Source organism: Hemibagrus wyckioides, linkage group LG24, assembly GCF_019097595.1.
Source record: "Hemibagrus wyckioides isolate EC202008001 linkage group LG24, SWU_Hwy_1.0, whole genome shotgun sequence".
Lineage (NCBI taxonomy): Eukaryota > Metazoa > Chordata > Actinopteri > Siluriformes > Bagridae > Hemibagrus > Hemibagrus wyckioides.
Genome location: NC_080733.1, coordinates 15,725,318 through 15,747,512, shown reverse-complemented (window position 1 = coordinate 15,747,512; position 22,195 = coordinate 15,725,318). Strand labels below are relative to the sequence as shown.

Here is a 22,195-nt window from a genome sequence, read left to right as displayed (position 1 = left end):
AGTTTTGGGTTATGGATCTGAAACAGGAACATTTTAAACGGCTGGATAACATTTAATCATATGAAAAAGTCACACTAATCTAAACATTGATATTGATACTGTGCTCAATTACCTGTACTTGTGAAAAAATGCTCTCATGGCAACATCTGAAACCATGTGAACTATATGACGTTATCCAAGTGTAGACGAACAGACTCTCTCTCTCTCTCTCTCTCTCTCTCTCTCTCTCTCAAAGCTCTGCAGTTTAAAAGCCACAAGATCCTAAATATAAAACCTATCACGAGGAGTTCAGATATAGTGGCTCACACAACAGCACGAGAAATAAAACCATCCTCAAAACATCCTCTGAAAAACTGGAGTAATATTAATGTACAATACAATCTATTGGCAAAAGTTTTGGAATGCCTGCCTTTCCATGCACATGAATGTAATATGGAGTTGTCCCACCCTTTGCAGCTATAACAGCTTCAACTCTTCTGGGAAGGCTTTCCACAAGGTTTAGGAGTGTGTTTATGGGAATTTTTGACCATTCCTCTAGAACCATTTGTGAGGTCAGGCACTGATGTTGGACGAGAAGGTCTGGCTCACAGTCTCCACTCAAATTCATCCCAAAGGTGTTCTATCAGGTTGAGGTCAGGACTCTGTGAAGTTCCTCCACACCAAAGTCACTCATCCATGTCTTTATGGACCTTGCTTTGTGCACTGGTGCACAGTCATGTTGGAACAGGAAGGGGTCATCCCCAAACTGTTCCCACAAAGTCGGGAGAATGAAATTGTCCAAAATGTCTTAACAAATCAGAAAACACATAATATAATATAATATAATATAATATAATATAATATACTATAATATACTATACTATACTATACTATACTATACTATACTATACTATAATATAATATAATATAATATAATGAGATCACAGGTATGTTTCAAAGACCAAACTATTCCAAATTAAAGGATGTAAGGAGTGCTTACATAAGAGCAGAGCTGCATTCATACACACACCAATCAACTTTCTACTGCTGCAGCCTGCTGTACTTCCTGTATATTTTGAGTGACATGTCTCGTCCAATCAGCAGTAAGAATTCTATTCGCAGACTATACCTACCTTTTACGGTTTGTCCCTGTGTCTTTGAATTTATTTTCTTTTGCACTTCTTGGCCACTGAGCATATCTTATGAGTCTTTTATGACTTTAATGTGATTCTCATGTCATGCTACAGTGCCTTACATCCCCTCAGCATGTTTCTCTCCAAAACGTCCTCTTCCTCATACACGAGCTCACGGACACACGATTGGCTAGTGTTGCTGTGATTGACAGGAAATTTCCCGACAGGTAGCTGTAACATGGTCTGGATGCTCTGCGATAAGACTTGCGCTTTAGTGTTACAGCTGCTTCTTGTGTTTGAAACCAACCAGATGTGCAGCGTGATGAGTTACACTGAACACACTGGCATGAGGTGCAGCGTCATTACACTGAACACACTGGCATGAGGTGCAGCGTCATTACACTGAACACACTGGCATGAGGTGCAGCGTGATGAGTTACACTGAACACACTGGCATGAGGTGCAGCGTGATGAGTTACACTGAACACACTGGCATGAGGTGCAGCGTCATTACACTGAACACACTGGCATGAGGTACAGCGTGATGAGTTACACTGAACACACTGGCATGAGGTGCAGCGTCATTACACTGAACACACTGGCATGAGGTACAGCGTGATGAGTTACACTGAACACACTGGCATGAGGTGCAGCGTCATTACACTGAACACACTGGCATGAGGTACAGCGTGACGAGTTACACTGAACACACTGGCATGAGGTGCAGCGTGACGAGTTACACTGAACACACTGGCATGAGGTACAGGACTGTGTAAAGCCTTGGCTTGTTAATGACGTTACTGTAGATAAGAGGCTGTGTGGAACGGCTCAAAGTGCTAATTAGCCTCATACATCACACTCAAACTACTGACTCGGCTCACAGCAGTGCAACAGGTGAAGGACTGCTACATGTGCTGGAGTGAGGCAGTGCGAGGCAGTGCAAGGCAGTGGTATTGACTCATTACTGCTGCTTTCACTTCTGTCATTATATCCGCACACATCATATAATTAACGTCATTCACATACTTATAAACGTCACTCTCTTTACTTCCTTCTCTTCTTTCTCTGTTTACTACTTCTTTCTTTCTTTCGGGTTTTTTTCCCCATGTTACTTCAATTTCTTTCTTTCTTTCGGGTTTTTTTCCCCATGTTACTTCAATTTCTTTCTTTCTTTCGGGTTTTTTTCCCCATGTTACTTCAATTTCTTTCTTTCTTTCGGGTTTTTTTCCCCATGTTACTTCAATTTCTTTCTTTCTTTCGGGTTTTTTTCCCCATGTTACTTCAATTTCTTTCTTTCTTTCTTTCTTTACTTATTTATTTATTTATTTTTCTTTTCTTTTTTCTTTCCTTTACTATCCGCAGAAAGCACAGATGAAAAAGGTTACCATGTCACCAACACCAATCATAAAATATGTAAAATACGCAGTCCTGTACCAGGTTTTATCTCTGTGCTTTGATCAGTTAAACTCGTCTCCTGCTCAGATGATCTTCAGATAAATATATTTTATAGCACACATTCATCCTGAAGGCTCGCTGGACTTCTCAGGGCTTTGAGAACCCACAATGTCTGCCTTAACTTCAATAACAAACAAAAAAAAAAAGAAAAGCACCTGGTTTGATGTGCCAGTCAGGAAATAAGTTGGTGAGAGCAGCTGTCCAACATCTGGCTCCAGCCCTGCTGTAGTTTCTAAGAGGCTGTGGTTACGGTGCTCTGAATGAAAGTGTGGTTTGTATAAGGGCTGTGAATAGTAATCTGTTAACACACACGCCTGACACTCTGTTGCGAGTTTCCATGCAGCATCTACAGAAGAGCATCCTCTACCTTACGTAATTTAAATAGACGGCTCATTTTTGCCTTCACCACAGGCTTAAATACAGAGGTGAAGGGCCTCTAACTTCCTCACAAGCTAACCTGGCTTAGCGACTCTATAACGTAAACAGAAAGCGTTCTGTATTTATCGTAAAATTCCTGTGTGGAAGTAAAGACCCGTCTATCGAGCTGTTATTAATTCTTCTTGCCAGGCCTTCCTAAAGCAGGCGCTAATGTGGTTTAATCATTATTGATGAAAGGCTCTGGACCGGGGACCGGGAACGACAAGCTGGCTTGTTAGCTGGTAAATTATTGATGGAGTAAATCGAGTAGTTTGGCCAAACCATTATATTTTTCTCGAAGCATTCTGATTTAATGACTCTCGGTCACTTGTTTTATCATTTAAACCATTCTCAAAATGTTTTTTTTTATTATCTGTAATGAAAAAGTGAAGTCTTGTAGAGGAGATCCGACAGTCACGACTGATCAGGTGTGGACTAGTGGCTTATTTCTTTCTTTCTTTCTTTCACTCGTGACTCCGGATATCAGACGCTAATTTGATTCTCACCTCCACACAGTGCTCAGGAAATGACCGATTGAAGATTCTCTTATTCCCACACAGCAGTATCGGTGAGCTGAAACGCAGCAAATGACCTCCATCCGCAGTAAACATTGAGATAAACAAACATGGAAGACGTGACGTGCTTGAAATTCACATTAATGCACCATTTCAGTGTGCTATAAAAATACATCCTGTGCTTTTATTCCAAGAAGCATATCTCGTCAGTCAACATGTTTTCGAGATATTCTCACGGTTCAGGCTAAAATCGTGTCTCTGCTGTACTCTGTATCAAGTCTGTACAACACAGGAGATTTTTATTTTTTTTAATTTTTTTACTGCTAAGCAGTTGGTCAGATCTGAAGCTCGCGAGAGTCTTAGGTGAACTTTTGCCCTTTAAGTGATGACTTGCATGAATATAATTCAGTATGAATTTCCAACATTTTTTATTAGTTTCTAATAAAACACGAGTTAAGTAAGATCAGTGATCTGATTGAATGATTTACTTTTTCCCCTTCTTGAGACCACCTCCCCATTTCCCACCATGTTTGTGAAGCTCCGCCCCCAGAACTTACAAAGCTCTTAAACTACAACGACTGACCAGAGATGAGTCAAAACACGGACAAGCATTCCGTTGACAGACATGACCATGTACTGTAGTGGTGTGGTGGTGATGATGATGGTGATGATGATGGTGATGAACACATCCAGGGTTTGAAGCGTCAGTCCAAGTGTCAACCGGCGAAATCCGCTTACGTAACAGTTAGAAGGAATAATGTCTAAACTGTAACATGCTAGTCATTTTCCTAGCGCTCACCGTGACCCCGTAGTACATTTTGTAGCTCATTGGAAGCCATGTGGTGCACCACACTCCCCCAGCAGGAAGTCTGTGTGCTAAATTGGCCTTGCTGCTTCATCCACCGACAGAAAGACCTGCCGAAACTAGATGTTGCACATTTTTTTAGTTGTCGACTTTTTTTCACTTCCACACGATGGTCATAATCTGATCTCAAACACGGGTCCATGTTCCAGAGTAAGTTTTATTTTAAAAGAAATTGTGAACATAATTTCTTGCTTTCTTGAATAATTAAAGCTTGCAAGTTGAAGCATTAGTGAGAATGTGGATTGATTGATTGGTTGAATTTTATAATATATTAACCTATTTCTCAATCTTGGATATCATAAATAAAGAACACTTTATTCCCTTTTTATACTACAGAAAAGACCAAGATTGTGAGCCCACTGTTTTCCGAACACATGCCCACACATCTAGTCTGTTTTCCTTTTTCAGTAACACGACTACTGACCTTTGTGTTGCGCTTGAGTCTGTTTGAGAAATCAGTCTTGAAAATGTCACACTACACACTTGTGTGAGGAATAAAACACTTGCAGGTGTGCAGTTATAGTAAACATTCATCATGATGCAGAGTTACTGTTACCAACCTCCTCTTCTTTTTCTTTCAGCTTTTCCCTTCAGGGGTCTCCACAGTGAATCATCTCTCTCCACCTATCCCTATCTTCTGCATCCTCAACACTTGCACCCACTAGCTTCATATCCTCATTTATTCCATCCATATACCTCCTCTTTGGCCTTCGTCTTTGCCTCCTTCCTGGCAGCTCCATGTCCAACATTCTCCTACCAATATACTCACTCTCCCTCCTCTGGACATGTCCAAACCATCTTAATCTGTCCTCCATAACTTTGTCCCCCAAACATCCAACATGAGCTGTCCCTCTGATGTACTCGTTCCTAATCCTGTCCAACCGTGTCACTCCCAAAGAGAACCTCAACTGTTACCAACTAGATCTTATATATACATACACACACACACACACACACACACACACACACACACGTGTTACACCTCTTACACCAACACTGACTCCTCTATTTATACATCCATGAATCCTCCTTCACAAGTATCTGATGAGTCATAAGAACAATTTTCCACCCTGTAACGTCATTACCCCATCAGACATCTTTAATGGTGTGATAAGTGTTCATTCCCTTACCAACCTTTCTTCATACCCCTTAAAATTATTTGCTTTAGAAATACATAAGTCCAAATAAATTCAGCTCATCATAGTCGAGCTCTAACTTCATGGATGGAGCATACGGTAGTTTTTCCTCTAACACTGTAGACTCCGTCCATTCACATTAAACAGACATCATCTCGCAGAAAACTGCCCCATCGACGATCTCGCCCGTTTTTAATTAGTTCACATGTGACCAAGAACTGCGCCACTTTTCGGAGGTATCCGCTCGGCGAAGCCTCTCAGACGCTACCTCATAATAAAGTGCCGGAACGAGCACCCTGAGAGCAGACGAGCCGCTCGGCTTTCACGCTCCTCCTCTGACTCATCGCAGCTCGTCAATATTGGGAAGAATCGTGATTTTTTTTTTATATTCTCCCGTCTCAGGAGATAGCATGTTTGGCAGCGCGGATGTGTGGAAGGAGGTTTACAGTAAAGCGGAGGTGAAGGCATTAGCAGGAAGAGTGCGTTCACACATCACTGTCAAAATGGAGGCGATGACTTGGTGATTGCTCAGAGGCATCCACTGTTTTCGCTGTCATCAGTTACAGGGCTAGTCATGTCTGATTAAATCACACAGGATGACTGATGGATGGTGCGAACTCTAGAAGTAGTACTCAGTGTGTGTGTGTGTGAGAGAGAGAGCTGGTGGTAAAAGACCAGCACTAAGCCTGTATTAGACCTGGCTCAGTAGTGGGATGTCTGACTGTGGACTTAAATGATTTTTCGACCTTGAGGAGGTTCAAGCATTAAGCAAGCATTTTCTTTGGTTTTTCCAAAGAGGAAGAAATACAAGAAGTTCCTACTAATGAAGCCCGTTTATTTATTACCTAAAAATATTTTATTTTGAAATTTGTTGAACATCTGTGAAACATCTCCTACGGGTTTCTGTGTCCCTGACAATTCTTGACTGCAGTTCTACCTCTTTCTCACAGTCAGAGTTATCATCGCTTCATCTCATCAGATAGAAGTAGGCCACTGGTGTTGATGTGTCATTAAAAAAATAAAAAGAAAGGGAAATACTCGAAGCAACCATTAGAAATTCTCACACACACCCCAAGAGAGAGAGATAATGTTGGTTCCTTCCTTCCTGAAGTGTGTAGAAGTGCCAAGACAACTTCAACAGTAATTACACGTGTCTGGGTCATCACTATGGTTTGGATTATGTAGAGTAGGAGACAGGGAGCATGTGGGTTTAGTGGTTAGTTTCACTTAGCGTGACTGAAAAAGTCGCATAATCAGTGTGACAGGATGTGAGAGTTTTTGATTAACGACCCGTCTCGTCTCTTTACAGAGATCCCAGCGAGGAGTGCAATGGAATCGGCGGCACTCTCCCTGCAGAGGCCGCGCCTGGCTCGAGGCTGAACGAGCGGTGTCCCGTGGCCCCTCCTCCTCAACCTCCACCCCATCTTCCACCTCCACCCGCCCTGGTGCCCTCGCTCCATCCAACCAGTATGGGTGACGGTCTGGACGCCGCACCGATGTTAGGGAGCAGCAGCAGCAGCAGCAGTCAGGGGCAGCCCCAGCCCCAGTCTCAAGCCTCTCACACCGCCAACCCCCCTCCCCCGGAGGTCATCAATGCGGCACGGCCGAAGCGGCAGACCAACCAGCTGCAATATCTGCTCAAGGTGGTGCTCAAGACGCTGTGGAAGCACCAGTTCTCATGGCCCTTCCAGGCTCCTGTAGATGCCGTCAAGCTTAACCTGCCTGTGAGTGTTCAAGTACATTTGTCAGTGTGAAAAATCTGCAGTGGTACATCCTGTTTCATCCTCATTTCCCTTTCCTTTATGACGTACCAGTGCTGAATTTGCTTATCCTTCTTGCCAAGGTACCAAGGGTACAGTTCAAAGGTGTGGGTGCAGCTCCAGATACCTCGGACTATTTTTTAGTCAAATGGAGCTGGTACAGAGAGTTGTTTTTTTTTTTGTTTTTTTTTTTAACTGGAGTTTAAAAGGAAAACAAGGACTGGGAATTCAGACTGTGTCCATCAGTGGGGCACAAATCACACATTTATTAGCCAGTGCTCTGCCCAGGCCTGTGTTTTGGTCACATCAAAACCTAATGAACAGCTAAAAAGCATTAAAATAACCTATTGTAGCAATGTATAGAGCGCTAGTTAAGGACATTAGTAATAACCAAGAATTGTTAACTAGTGTAAATACTAACTAATAAAGCAGTACTAGCTGTATAATTATCCTCTTCTGACAAAGTAGCACATCATATTTATTCGAAAAACTGATCTATGATATGTCGTTCTCTCATCAAATAGATTTTAATATATATATTATTTCACTCTAGCCTGTGTCTTTTTCTCCTCATGTATTTAACTGCAGGGTTTTTCTCAAACCGCAATAGTGTGCTAGAATTAAGCAAGGAGAGTAAGTTAAAACTGTTTTCTCTCTGTTTGTTGAGATTATCAGTCTGCTAGGTGACTGAATAAAAAGCTAATCTCCCTTGACATGAAATCTGCTCGTCTCAGATGCCAGAGCTGCTGATTACGTCCGTCCTTGAACAGTATGTCCAAATAGTTTGCTCCAGATTTGTGATGTAATAATCTCAGCACTTCTCAGCAGTGTCTGGTAAAGTAGTTTGTATACTGTTTGTTATTGGTGCTGTTATTGATGGTAGATGCTGCTAACGCTAGACTAGGAAACCTAATATCATGGAGACGGAGAAACACACACAGATTCTCTGCCATGTTACACATTGCTGGATTTAGATCCATGACCATGCTTTTTTTTTTTTTTATCTCGTGCTGTCTGTCTTTTAAAACAGCCGTTAGTTTCTAAGCTTTTCAATGTGAAGAGAGACTAAAGTGCATCACAGAAGTTTAGTAATAATGCAAATTAGAGCACAAGGATAAACACGAAATGTGCGTCATATGTACACGATTGCTCAGTTTTTAGCATTCGCAACAATAACACCATGCACATCTTTTGTTTTTCCTGGCTTGAGGTGAATAAGAAGCAGCCTGAAATTGGTTATCGAGATACTGTAGATTTTCTTGTGTCTGAAAATGTGCAGTGTTTTATTTCTGACACCATCGATTTCTTCCCTAAATGTTAAACATAACATCTCCCTACAGAAAACACCACCACATCCTCAACCGTTCCATGCACTGTAGGGTATCCCTGTGTCCATTGTTACCGTAGAAACGGGATAACCAGTGCCTGTGGACTTGGATCTGCTGTCTAACTTATCAGAATCAATACTACAGGAACTCTGTGTTTATAACGTGGTATATTGTACAACCGCTTGTCAGTCAGTGCCAAAAAATGTGCATGATTAAGACAGGTTAAAGTCCTTATAGCCATGTTGAGGTATAACAGTGATGTGAATGAGTAATTTTTGTTTTTTCTCCCCTGCATCTGACTCACATGGCTCGTGATTTCCCGTAACCGACATGGCTTTCTTTTTCCTTTCTGCTTTAGGACTATTATAAGATAATTAAAAACCCTATGGACATGGGAACAATCAAGAAACGGCTTGAGAACAGTTTCTACTGGAACGCCCAAGAATGTATTCAAGACTTCAACACCATGTTTACCAACTGTTACATCTACAACAAGGTAACCGGTGTGATCCACACTCACCTGTGTGACTCCTCTGAGGCTCCACTGCATGTATATGGGTTGTTAATGGTACGTGTCGCCCTCTACAGCCAGGGGATGATATAGTCTTAATGGCTGAGGCACTGGAGAAACTCTTCCTCCAGAAGATTTCGGAAATGCCCCAGGAGGAGAACGAGATCGCAGTCATGACTCCCAAGGGCCGTGGTCGGGGCAGGAGGGACCCAGGTACCTGTATTTCTCAATGTATTTTCGCAACTACAAAGTTTACAGCTTAATTTTTGAACTGATTGTTGGCTTGCTTGAGTAATTGAACACAACAGAATGTTGATATTAGGTGTCTAGTGAACCAGTCAAATAACATGATGCTTGTTTTATTGACTCTAGTGCATTAAATTGCTCATTTTACTTAATTTTATTTTCGTTTATTCTCTTGCTACTTAAAACTGAGTCGTGCTGAGGCACATATTCACATGAGAAAAAAAATTGAGTCCCTTTATAGCCACTAAGACTCTCTCTGTGTGTTTCTGTCTCCAGGGTTAAACTTGAAGCCCCCTGGACCTGGCAGGGATTCTCCATCGACTCCTCAGACTCGTGGCATTTCCAATCACGGCCCAGGGCCACAGACTAGAGCACCTGTACCAGGTCCTCCAGCTCTCCCTCCACAAGTGGCTCAGCTGCAAGCTCTACCCCCACGTGTCCCCCCTACGATCCCCCAGCTGGGTCCGCCCTTTCCACTCGCCCCTTCAGACTGCAACCCTCCGGGCACCATCATGACCTCGGTGCCTCCCCCGACCCAGACTGCCCTTCCACCCATGCCCATTCAACAGAGTCCTGCCCCGATGCTTCAGAGCGTCATGCCTAAAGTGAGTCCTCCAATATTAAAGGTAACGAAAGTTCAAATCCAGTAGGCTTTTCAGAAAAAAGCCTTTCTTTTTGTTTCTTTGTGTTCATGTAGTTTTATTATGAAATGTCAGATAGCTGGACAAGTACACACTAACCTTAAATTTACATTTTCCTAACTCAGGTTTTTAGCAGGAAATGTGTATGGTGCAAATTTGTGACTGTCATGTGGTGATAAAAAATGATCGTGTGTCATAAGCTAAATTTATTTCTGCTGTTTATAAATCTGTAAGCCTAACAGCTTGTCAGGTGTGTGTGCGCGCTCTGGTTTTCATATGGCTAGTTAGCATTATCAAGAGGATGATGTGAAATACTCTATCATATTTCATTTAATATTACCGTCCCTGTTATTAACTACTTAAATACACTGCTCTGGAGTGTAATTTTCACAAATTATTTGTTTTAAAATAAATTGTATTAATTTATAATGTCATGGTGAATAATTTTATTTTTTGCTAAAGATGAATTGTTGAATAGCCATTTTATTTATTTTATCTCTCTTTTTTCCACAAAACAGCAGAGGAAAAGCCAGAAGAGGAAAGCAGACACGACGACCCCTACCGCCAACGACCAGCTGAGCGAGTCCTCTCCCGCAGAATCAAAGTCGGGGAAGACTCTCCCTCGGCGAGAGAGCGCACGGCCGTCTAAACAGCCCAAGAAAGAAGCGCCGGATTCCCAGCACCACCTCGGCTACAGCGTCCCTGCCGGCCCCAACAGCCCCAAAGTGCTGGAGCAGCTGCGCTACTGCACCGGCATCGTGAAGGAGATGTTCGCTAAGAAGCATGCCTCTTACGCATGGCCTTTCTACAAACCGGTGGATGTGGAGACTCTGGGACTGCACGACTACCACGACATCATCAAACACCCCATGGACCTCACCACCATCAAGGTGAGAGAGAAATGGACATTTTTTTGAATTGATAATTTGGATTTGTGTGGAATATTTTCTAATCTTCTGAAATAAGAGAAAATGACTATACACAAGTGTCCCTTTTTAATGTCGTTTCGACTTGCGCCGATTCCACTTTTCCTTTGCTCATCCTTAAATATTAAATAGAAAAATGAAATCCAATTTACGGCACTTTACACAACCTTACGTCGGTCCCTCTGTCGCGTAGTAACAATAAAAAATGGCTAATAAAACAAACTAAACAAAATTCTTTTAATAAAATAAGAAAATACATATATTCATTCATGTGTCATTAAAGGGAACATATACAGCACTTTATAGGGGAAAATCGACTTGTGTCGCGTCTCTTGGAACCGATTAACGACGTAGGGTGGGGTATGACTGTACAATGTGCTCAAAAGGAAGTTTGGGGATTTTCCGTAGAAATGATAACAATTGTTCAAATAATGAAAATAAAAGCTTGTTTTCTTGCTTTATAGCTATGTAACAAGCACCTTTTTTTGTTATAATACTACTTAACAGATATGAATTAGATAATATACTAATATATACTAATATATAGTTTTAGCTTTATTTCAAGGTTGTACATGTAAGAGAAGCAGATACAAATCCACCAACCCATCGTCAAAACCATGCACAAACAGCGCTTATGTAATAAATCAGTGATGAACCAGTGCTAAAGAATATCAGTTTGGTAAACAGGTGAATGAAGCTATATTTAAAGGTTTTTCTGTCCTGGATTTTTTTTGGGAATGTGAGACACCTCCCCAGAGAGATTTTTTTTTTCCACTTCAGATTTAGATTTTTATCCCTTTATATGTCTAGGAGTTTCAGATGATTTTCACAGTATTGTTAGTCATGTTATTGTTATTCATGTTGATCTGATGACCCCCAGTCAGCTTCCATTAACACTCTAAAACAAGCTTCCAGTAGATTTCCAATCTCTGCGTTCCCAGTTTACATCTAAAGCAATATGTCGACCATTCATGTTGATTCTCTGATCAAACCAATGTCTGTGACTGAAACTGTTGGTCATTTACACTCTGTTTGGTGTATTTGCTTCTTCCTACACTGTGTTTACATCATTACAGTATTTTCACCACGTGTCATCAGTCGCATTAACCCACGAGTGGTTTTATTTCTTAACGACTTTAGGAATTCTATCAACAGGCACCGACATTCTAATGCTGCATGCTGTTTTGACCATTGTAAGCATGTTGTCATATCAATTTTTTAATTTTTTTTTTTTTGTAGGACAAGTTGGACAACAGACAGTACCGAGACGCGCAGGAGTTTGCTGCAGACGTACGGTTAATGTTCTCCAACTGCTACAAGTACAACCCTCCGGACCACGAGGTTGTGGTGATGGCACGCAAGCTGCAGGTACGTAGACGCACACTGAAACTCCCTCTTTATTTCATCTTTATTTCAGGTCATTGAGAACTCTGTCTTTCTACAGGATGTGTTTGAGATGCGGTTTGCTAAGATGCCTGATGAGCCCGAGGAGGTCTTTACCCCTGCACCTGCCCCCGTGCTGCACCCTGTGGCTCCTGTGAAGCCCCAACCACCCATCGCCGCCCCCTCGTCCTCCGACAGCTCCAGTGACTCCTCGTCTGAGTCGGAATCCTCTACCGACGATTCGGAGGAGGAGAGAGCTCAGAGACTGGCTGAGCTCAAGGAGCAGGTGTGGATAAAAGAGGTGTCCTTTTAAAGAAGGACACATGGTCCTTTTTTTTTATTCATTAATATCAAGAGATGTTACCATAGAAACAATAATGTTATTCTTGTAGCTATAAAGCCTTATGTCTGGATTAAATAAATAACCAGTTCTCTTCTGGTCGATCTTTAGCGTCAACCACGACAGAGGACAAAATAGAGTTGAAGTATATTTAATCATATGGTCCTTCTTGTTTCTGCAATGTAGCTCAAGGCGGTCCACGAACAGCTGGCAGCCCTGTCTCAGCCTCAGGCCAGCAAACCAAAGAAGAAAGAGAAGGACAAGAAGGAAAAAAAGAAAGAGAAGCACAAAAAGAAAGCCATCCCTGGACTGGACGAGATCCTCGAGGCACCTTCCACTCTCCCAACGCCGAAGAGCAAGAACAAGAACAAGGATCCTCTGCCCAAGAAGACCAAGAAGCCAAGGTGAGCCACAGAGCTTTATTTTAATAAACAAAATTTCTTCTTATTTTTTTTTTTTTAAAGTAAAATGAATATTCAAGTGCTTCTATTGAAACATTTACATAATAAACTGTATTAAATACAGGAAATGCTACTTCTGACCTCTAATATAACACAAACTCGTGTCCTTTAGACTGAAGTCTTTTTATCAATGTGTGTCATTTAAAAATCTTTGTCTCTTCTGATCCTGCAGTAAGAAGGAGGGCATAAAGAACAACCGCTCCATTCCTCCCCCAGGCACCGCACCTCCCACCCTGCAGCCGGTGCCTGGCCTCGACCCTGTGGAAGAGCTGACTCTGGGAGGGGGACCAGGATCCGCAGGCTTGGTGCCAGCCGAGAAGTGTAAGCCCATGTCCTACGAGGAGAAGAGGCAGCTGAGCCTCGACATCAATAAGCTTCCTGGGGACAAGCTGGGCCGCGTGGTCCACATCATTCAATCCCGTGAGCCTTCGCTGAAAAACTCCAACCCGGATGAGATCGAGATCGACTTCGAGACGCTAAAACCTTCCACGCTGCGGGAGCTGGAGAGATATGTTTCATCCTGTCTCCGCAAGAAGAAGAAACCTCCAGGTTGGTCTCTTCTTAAACGCTACGATTACAGGATTCAAGTGTTATATCTGTTTCTGTTGTTTGTGTTAATTATACTGTGCTGCCGCCTTAGCCAAGGCTTTGGTTAAATAAATAAACAAACAAACAAATGAGTAAATAAGGGACAAATGGTGAATATTTATGAACCATTCCCACTTAGATCTTTCACTTACAAACTTTGCTTTTTATGTACAGACTGCACAATGAAATATTCTTTCATTACAATCACTATTCTGGCTTTCTCACTGAAACTAAATAAATTACATACTAAAGTCAGCTGCAATATTTTACCCCAAAATATGTAAAATATGATATTTATTACCTTTATATTGGATGATAATTGACTGCAGTGAATTTAGAGCGCCTCGTTCAGATGATTTAGCCATCTGTTTGGGACCATATGTGTTTGTTTATTTCTCTCGTTAATGTGCCTCATGCTCGAGTTTACTCAAATGCAACTATTTATCTGTGTGAAGGACATCTGTATGTTTATAATGTAGAAGAATTAGACCGCTTTCTGATTTTAAAATTATTAAATGCTCTAAATGTGGTTAATAATTGTGACCAGTAATCAGAATTGTAATATAGAGCTTGAATGCAATTTAATGTGCTACTGCACTTAGTCAAGCTTATAATAGGATGTAGTACTTTAAGATGGAATTCTCAACAAAGCACGTGAATATTCACTTTACCCCTTTACAGAAAAGACCATGGAGACTATGAGTGCTAAGCCAAAAGGCTCATCTTCAGACTCGGGCAGCAGCAGTGAGTCAAGCTCTTCTGACAGCGAGGATTCTGAGTCAGGTAAAGACGCCATGATTCCTTATTCACTGCCGCTGTCTCATCTTGCTGCTTGGTTTTGATTAAAACCAGCTGTTTGCCTTTTCACCATTTCAGGAATGGCCTCTAAATTGAAGAAGAGAGGTCACTCTGCAAAAGAGGGAAAGAAAGTCCACCACCCTGTGATAGCGCCAGGTTTGGGCCAGCCCCAGATGCCCCTTCAGCCCCAGGCTCCTGTCTTACAGCCCAACGATCAGATAAAACAGCAGCAGCAGCAACAGCAGCAGCAGCCACAGCATCCTTCTCCCGCAGCATACATGGCTTCTTCGGTCACGGCGCTGGAGTCATCCCAGGTGCTCGAGAACACGTTTGACTCTTTAGCCCACTTTGGACCGCCCCTCATGCACATACCCCACCATGCCAATGACTCGTCTTCTCCTGCCCCGCCTCACCTCAACGCTCACACAGCAAGTGGCCCCGGGTCACCTGACACGCACCCCTTCTTAAACCAGCACCCCATCCTTCAATCCCCAGGTACGTCACAGCATCTGGTCAGAGATTTCCTTTTCATCTGCAGTAATGTTATTCTAAAACAGAGCACCTGAATGGCTTTTTCTCCCCATAATTATTTAATTCACTGAATCAGATGTGTTTAAACTTGGACTGGGAATCCTTAAGTACTTCATGATTCAGTTATAACCTGATCTATGGTACTGTAATGTAATCGACTCCTTATGCATTTTTCTGATTTTTTAAAAAGGAATACAGGTAAATTCGTCATACAAACATAAGCTTAATGCATTTCCTGGACAGCAAATTTTACTATATGAACGCATTCCCGGTATTTATGAAGATGGGTAATAATATTAGCATGTGTATAATATTAATTAATGTGTATAATAATAATGTATAATAAATGTAATTATTTGAAGAATATAGTGCACTACACAGGGTCTGAGGTGTCCTCTAATGATTCGCGTTCGTGTAACAGACATGTCCTGTGACTGAGACTGCATTTCTGTTTCAACCAAACTGAATTAAGTAAAAGAAAAAACAGTTAGATTTTAAGAAAATGTTTTAATTTTATGTGATAGCCGCATTGTTTAAATGCTCAGTGTTTGCATAAAATGACCCCTTTTCCTCGTGTTTCTCCGCAGCACTGCACAACGCTATGCCTCAGCAACCTTCACGTCCCAGCAACAGAGCAGCGCCGCTCCCCGCCAAACCTCCGCAGCCCACAGCTCCCCAGCAGCCCCTGCAGCTCCAGCCCCAACAGCCTCCTCAAACCCAGCACCACCTCCCTCACCCCCTATTGCACCCCCCTCAGCCCATCCGCCAAAGGCCGCTGTCTCCTCCTACGCTCACCCCACAGGGCCTGCTCTCCTCTCAGCCTCCTCAGGTGCTGCTGGCGGATGATGAGGAACCCATGCCCCTTACGCAGGTCCTCTACCTGCAGCACCACATGCAGCCAGGTAGACAGCAGCAGCAGCAGCAACAACAGCAGCAGGTGTCGCTCATGCAGTCGCTGCAGGCTCGTCAGTCGCAGCCACAGAGCCAAGCTTCCCTGCTGCAGACCGTGCAGGTGCAGTCACAGCTGCCTGTGCAGACACAGCTGCCTGTCCAGACTCAGCCCCAGGCTCCTCCGGCGCACCAGCCCTCGCCACAGATGCCCCAGCATGCACCGAGACACATGCAGCAAACACAGAGCCAGCAGCAGCAGCAGCTGGCTTTCTCACAGGGCCCAGTGCAGACCACGCAGGCGCAGCCGGCGCCGCACAAGGTGGCCATGACTCCCAATAAAGTGCAACAGCAGATTATTCAGCAGCAGCAGCAGCAGCAGCAGCATCCTTCTCCACGACAACACAAACCTGATCCTTACAGCACAGGTCAGAGTTAACAGTTTTAGAATTGTTTTGTTTTATTATTATTACATCCAACATCTGTTGTTTAGCAACATTATGCAAAAATAACAGTTTTTTCCTAAAATAAAGTCGTATGCAGACGTTATCCCTTATATATTGCATACATTTCAAACTTTAGATTATCTTTAGAATTTATTTTATTTATATTTTATTCTTTTTGGTTTAAATATATATATTTTATCACCATATTGGTCTATTTTCATATTCCTGATTTATTTACAATGCCATTCGAATGCCTGCTGATAGTGGCGCAGTGGGGTTAAGCCCTTTCATCATAACAGCAGCGGCACTTTGGTCCTTTAGCTTGTCCAACTTTCATTCTTTCTTTATTTTCAAACAGATCACCCAAAATTGCATCCATCTTGTAGTAACTAGCCAAGCCGAATCTCTGACATTATGTAATGTTGTGGAGCTCTCTTGTTTTTTAGAGTTTTTTTTTATAGAATGTAATGTTTTGATAAATGACTTTTTACAACTTGCCGTATGAACAACGTGAAAGAAATTGAATTATGTCTTGGCTTATTTAAAGCACTGTTCATGTAGAGCGGTTAAAAGGGTTAAACAGTGAAACTGCTTTGTGGTCACCTGTGTTTCTTGTGGTCAGACTCATTATTAACTCGTTATTTCCACAAAGAAGGATGTGCGCTTTATCTTGTCTTTATCTTGTGTTTTTTAAACAGGGCACCTGAGAGAGAACCCCTCTCCTCTTATGATGCATTCCCCTCAGATTTCCCAGTATCCTCCTGTAGTCCATCAGTCTCCTCCACAAAACATCCAGCCCAAAAAAGTGAGTGTCGTTCCATTCACGCTCTCATGCTCCACCTCACTTCTACAGTTATGCGTTACTAACATGTGAGATACTTCCCACAGGAGCCGCAGCGAGGGCCGCCACTTCTCGGACCGCTGAAGGAGGAGAAGCAGCCGCCCTCACCTGTGATGAGGAGCGAGTCCTTCAGCCCACCCATACGACAGGAACCACACAAACAACCAGAGAGCAAGACACACATGCCAGGCCATGGCCAGCAGAGTGAGTCCCGGGGTTCACAGGATTTCACCATTCAAACTGTTCAGAGTTATTTATCAATTGCGATGATGATGATGATACAAAGAGATTTTGACCATTTCTCTCCTTATTTCTCAGGACCGGACATGAAGCCTCTGGACACTTCTCGCCCCGTGATTCGCCCCTCAGATCAGAGCGGTCCACCTCCCACCATGCCGGACAAGGACAAGTTCAAGCAGGAGCCCAAGACTCCTGTGGCTCCTAAAAAGGTACAGGTGGGTGGAAGGGACTTTTTTTTTTTTTTTTTTTTTTTACCACATTTATCGAAACATTCTGTATACAGTGCTGAAATACGAAGAGAGTCTTCATGCATGCACAGTTTAATGTTTCGCTTAATGTTTGTCCTGCAGGATGTGAAGCTGAAGAACATGGGCTCGTGGGCCAGCCTGGCGCAGAGGTCCACGTCTACACCGTCTTCTGCAGTCAAATCGAGCAGCGACAGCTTCGAGCAGTTCCGTCGTGCCGCCCGGGAGAAGGAGGAGAGGGAGAAAGCACTGAAGGCTCAGGCAGAGCAGGCTGAGAAGGACCGGCTGCGCAGAGAGCAGGAGAAACAGCGGTGAGACTAACACGGGGAGGAGCGCATAGCATTGTAGTGTGTTTTAACCAGTCGCGCCCTTTTTATTCCCACTGCCTGCTGACCGTGCAACCTTTGCTCAGAAGAAAATTCCAACACAGTCATTTCAAACAGAGAGGAAAAACAATTTACCCCACAAAATTCCTAGGACATTTAGTGGACCAGGCAGTAATTTCTGGTGGACCAGTGGACCACATTTTCCCCTTTAGTGAATCCACTTTAGACTTGAGACGACCGAGTTTAAGGCATTCAAAAGAACACAGTGTGTCCGCATCTTAAAGATTTTAAAGTGTGTGATCTTACAACCTTTCCTTTTCATCTATCTTACTGACCTTCACTAACATTCTGTCTGATTTTAGAGCAGAGCAACAAACTTCCTTTAATGTGTCTTAGTCTCGCGTGTCCGTACTGCCACACAGATGAATGTCTTCACTCTCACAACAGGACTGTGGGATTAAATTAAGAAAGGCGGAACAGCGTGGTGTTTATTAGGGTGACTTCACTATACAGCGATTCAATAAGAATCTCCAGAGCACACCAACATGTAACTGATATCCTTTAGTTCCTGCCTAAATCTAGCAAAACAAAGCTACAGCCAACTCGCAACTTCTGCCATTTTTTCTGTTTGTTTTTTTTCATTTTTTCATGCCATGTTACTTATATCTGACCATGCCCACTTCTTTCTCCCTTAAAAGCACAAAGGGATACTATCAGTTCATGATTTTAAGAAAAACTGTAACTGCTTTGGCTAAGCTGTAGATGTTGGCACCTGAGTGTAATAGTGCTGACATGGCCTCGTAACTTTCCCTTACTTGATGCACAATTTATTTCCCTTTTTTATGTGAATAATTAACATGTCTAATAAAAAATGGCAGTAATGAAAGTCGTAACAGTTCATCAAAACACTGATTTTCTCTCTCTGAAGGGGCCGTGATGAGGACGATACGATGGAGGTGACTCGAAGGCCTCACGAGGAGCAGCGGAGGCGCTCGGAGCACCAGCAGGCCCAGGCTCCTCCGCCACAACAGCAGCATCAGGCCCCATCCCAAACCCCGAACCAACAGCCCCAGACGCCGTCCGCCACACAGCCATCACAGGCTCCCCCTCAGTCCCCGGCCTCCAACCAGAGCGCCCTCGACCAGCACAGAGAGATGGCACGCCGCCGTGAGCAGGAGAGGAGGAGGAGAGAGGCGGTGAGTACATTACCTCTGATCTCTTAACTTTTACTTCTGTAAAGATGGACACAGGCAGATCAGGCCTTGTCCAGACGTATATGGACATTTTTGGAAATCTCTGCTTGCCTGTCAGCCTGTCTCTTTCTCTGCCTGTCTATTTCTGTCTCTGCCTGCCTGTCTCTCTGTCTCCCCACCTGTCTGTCTCTCTATCTGCCTGTCGCTCTCTCTCTCTCTCTCTCTCTCTCTCTCTCTCACACACACACACACACACACAGACAGAGTGATAGTCATGCAGTGTTTAACAGTGTCTGCTGTGTCTCTTACAGATGGCAGCTACCATTGATATGAATTTCCAAAGTGATCTGATGGCTATATTCGAAGAGAACTTGTTTTGAAGTGCACGAGGAGGCACAAGAGGACTGCGAGAATAAAAAAACAAAAACAAAACAAAACTGCTAGTGGATTCCTCTGCATAGAGAAATAACGGACTGATGAAGCAGTAAGGGAATTTTAAAAAGAATTCAAAAGACCCCAACTGAGAGCATGAGAAACGCGCCACCGAGGCAGGAACGGCACTGGGCGAAGCTGAGGCCTTGACAGGGCGCCCCCTGTAGCCTCAGCGGGGGGAAAATACAGAGGGACCCTCGAGCTGGGGACATCGTTGCCTCTCTGGCATAATTCCTGGATTTAAACCCATATAAGTAGCAGGAAGGAGAGGACGTTTCCTTGGGGCACTCTTTCGCACGAATGGGAGCAATGCTTTTGGACCTTGATATCAGTGGAAGTATATCTAAGTGACAACAGTTTAAACGTACTGATTTACCCGTAGTAGGCTGTTCATCAACTGCCAGATGTGTGAGGGGTATCGCTTTTGTTTTTCCCTCCTTTCACTGTTTTCTTCTTTGTTTTCCTTTTTTTTTCTTTTTTGTTGTTTTTCTTTTTTTGTTGTTTTTCTTTTTATTTTATTTTTTTAACACAAGCAAGCGATTTATGCTAACAACTCATGGTATGGAGATAAATCACAAAATTACATTTCTCTCTCACACATATACACACACACACACACACACACACACACCCCATTCACAGTCTAGACCCCAGGGGGATGATCAACAGCTACAATGACACCACCCACCCCCCATCCCCAAAAATAAGTGTTATCACTTTCTTTTCTTTTGTTCTACTGATCTACTGTAAAAACAAACACCTTTCTTAAAGAGTACTGTTTTGTTATTTTTAAAAAACCTTCTTACCAACACTTAACCATTTCTCCTTCTGATGATGACGATGATGATGATGTCTATGCCAAACAAGAGTCCTAGTCCCGGAGATCTTTTTTTCCTTTCATTTAACACGCCTTTTTTTTTTTTTTTTTTTTTTAATATATAAATATATTTTCTTGTCCTTCACACCAGACGTGAAAGTTTAGGTAGCTTGTTTAGTAGAATATACCTAATATATGCATTATTCCGACGATTGAAGAGGAAAAACGAAAATGGTTAAGTTATACTTTAATCCACGGTAAGAGGAGCTTGTTTACCTGTTTATCCTTGAGTTTGAGATTATTTTTTCTTTTCCTTTTTTTGGAAGAAAAAAAAGCACACAGTGCTACATTACTTTTGTGTATTATACATTATAGAAAGAAGACCTGAAAAAAGCGTCTGGAAGCGATTCACGCTTCTGGAAATAATCGTAAAGCTCGAGCGCGGATGAGCAGCCGGCTGACTCTGAATCCTCCGAGACTCCTCTGAAGTCACCTCTCGAGCGCTTAGGCATTTCTTGCATGGTTCCTCTCTCTCTCTCTCTCTCTCTCTCTCTCTTTTTGTCTAGATCTCTTTTATTTTTATTCTCTCTCTCTGTCTGTCTGTCTGTCTCTCTCTTTCGCAGATCATTTCATGTTAAGCAGCCAGAGAGGGCTCGTAGACGCTGTTCCAGATGAGAGACTTTTTTTTTTTTTTTTTTTGATAAACAAGTACAAGAAGAAAAAAAACAAATAAAAATTGCAAGCGTTCTGATTTTATATCATCGTTCTTGTTCAATTATAGTGGATGTGAGTTCTAATTATGTTATTCGAGTCGGATTTAAAGGGGCGGGCGCGGATCAAAGGGGGAGGGCAGGGTGGGTTTTTTTTGTTTGTTTGGTTTTGTTTTGTTTTTGAGAGGGAGGGGCCACGCTTTAAAGCCGGTTCTCTCCAGTTTTCTCCTATGGTGTTTTCTCCAGTGCCTGTATTGTATTGCGATTCTAGTTGGCATATATTACACTCTCGGGGACGGGGGGAGAGGGAGGGAGGGATAGGGGAGGAAGAGTAAAGGTTTCGGGAAGGAGGACAGCGTGGTGGGGGGGCGGGGCGGTGGAAAAGCCTGTGTAAAAAGCGGGAAAAAAAAAGAAAAAAATGACAAAAAAGTGAAAAAAGGAAGAAAAAAAAAGAAAGGTCAACATTTTATATTCTACCCATTTACAAATATTCAGGTTTAAATCTAGTTTTAGCTGGACTTCTTAACTCTTCACCCGGAGATTAAGGTTTTGTTTCTTTTTACTTCTTTCTTTTTTCTCCTTGAAGCTTGTTTTAAGAGGATGTGTCTTGAGCAGCCGCATACTCGTTATTCTGTGTGTATGAAGAGCCGTGTGTGTGTGTGTGTGTGTGTGTGTGTGTGTGTGTGTGAGAGTCGGTTTGGTCTTCAGTATGTGGCACAGTCCAAAAAAAATAATTTCATGGCTCCTCCCCGGAGCGTTCATAAACACTTCACGAGAACGAGTTGCTTTGCTATCGCTCTTTTTTTTTGTTTGTTTGTTTGTTTTTTGTTTGTATGTTTTTTCTCCCCCCCTTACCCGTTTTTACGAAGTCCACATAAATAAATATATACAATTCTTTCTCTCTCGCTCTGTTTTTTTTTTTTAAAAGTTCAGTTTGTAAAAGGTGAAAGAAGAAACACTTCATTCCTTCAAGCCTTTAAATGTATTCTGTTTGTGTTTTTGTTTATTTTTCCTCAGTAACAGTCAGACATTTATGTGCCATAG

General features: G+C 42.6%; 1 protein-coding gene across 10 annotated transcripts in view; it reads left to right on the top strand.

Annotated features, from left to right (window-relative positions):
- Nucleotides 1-21,300, top strand: part of brd4 (bromodomain containing 4) — a 51,336-nt gene extending 30,036 nt beyond the window's left edge. For 5 of the 10 annotated variants that reach the window (XM_058378266.1, XM_058378269.1, XM_058378267.1 and 2 more), the window contains 18 exons: nt 6,810-7,224; nt 8,947-9,084; nt 9,177-9,312; nt 9,622-9,971; nt 10,505-10,876; nt 12,152-12,280; nt 12,357-12,596; nt 12,822-13,039; nt 13,269-13,645; nt 14,366-14,467; nt 14,561-14,977; nt 15,601-16,329; nt 17,046-17,152; nt 17,236-17,392; nt 17,507-17,643; nt 17,779-17,984; nt 18,928-19,195; nt 19,504-21,300. In XM_058378266.1, coding sequence (XP_058234249.1) covers nt 6,970-7,224; nt 8,947-9,084; nt 9,177-9,312; nt 9,622-9,971; nt 10,505-10,876; nt 12,152-12,280; nt 12,357-12,596; nt 12,822-13,039; nt 13,269-13,645; nt 14,366-14,467; nt 14,561-14,977; nt 15,601-16,329; nt 17,046-17,152; nt 17,236-17,392; nt 17,507-17,643; nt 17,779-17,984; nt 18,928-19,195; nt 19,504-19,572 — 4,407 coding nt within the window. In that variant the 5' untranslated portion in view covers nt 6,810-6,969 and the 3' untranslated portion in view covers nt 19,573-21,300. The remainder of the gene's footprint in view (nt 1-6,809; nt 7,225-8,946; nt 9,085-9,176; nt 9,313-9,621; nt 9,972-10,504; nt 10,877-12,151; nt 12,281-12,356; nt 12,597-12,821; nt 13,040-13,268; nt 13,646-14,365; nt 14,468-14,560; nt 14,978-15,600; nt 16,330-17,045; nt 17,153-17,235; nt 17,393-17,506; nt 17,644-17,778; nt 17,985-18,927; nt 19,196-19,503) is intronic. The other 5 variants (XM_058378261.1, XM_058378264.1, XM_058378270.1 and 2 more) reach the window with 5 other exon arrangements.
- The last annotated feature ends 895 nt before the right edge of the window (nt 21,301-22,195 follow it).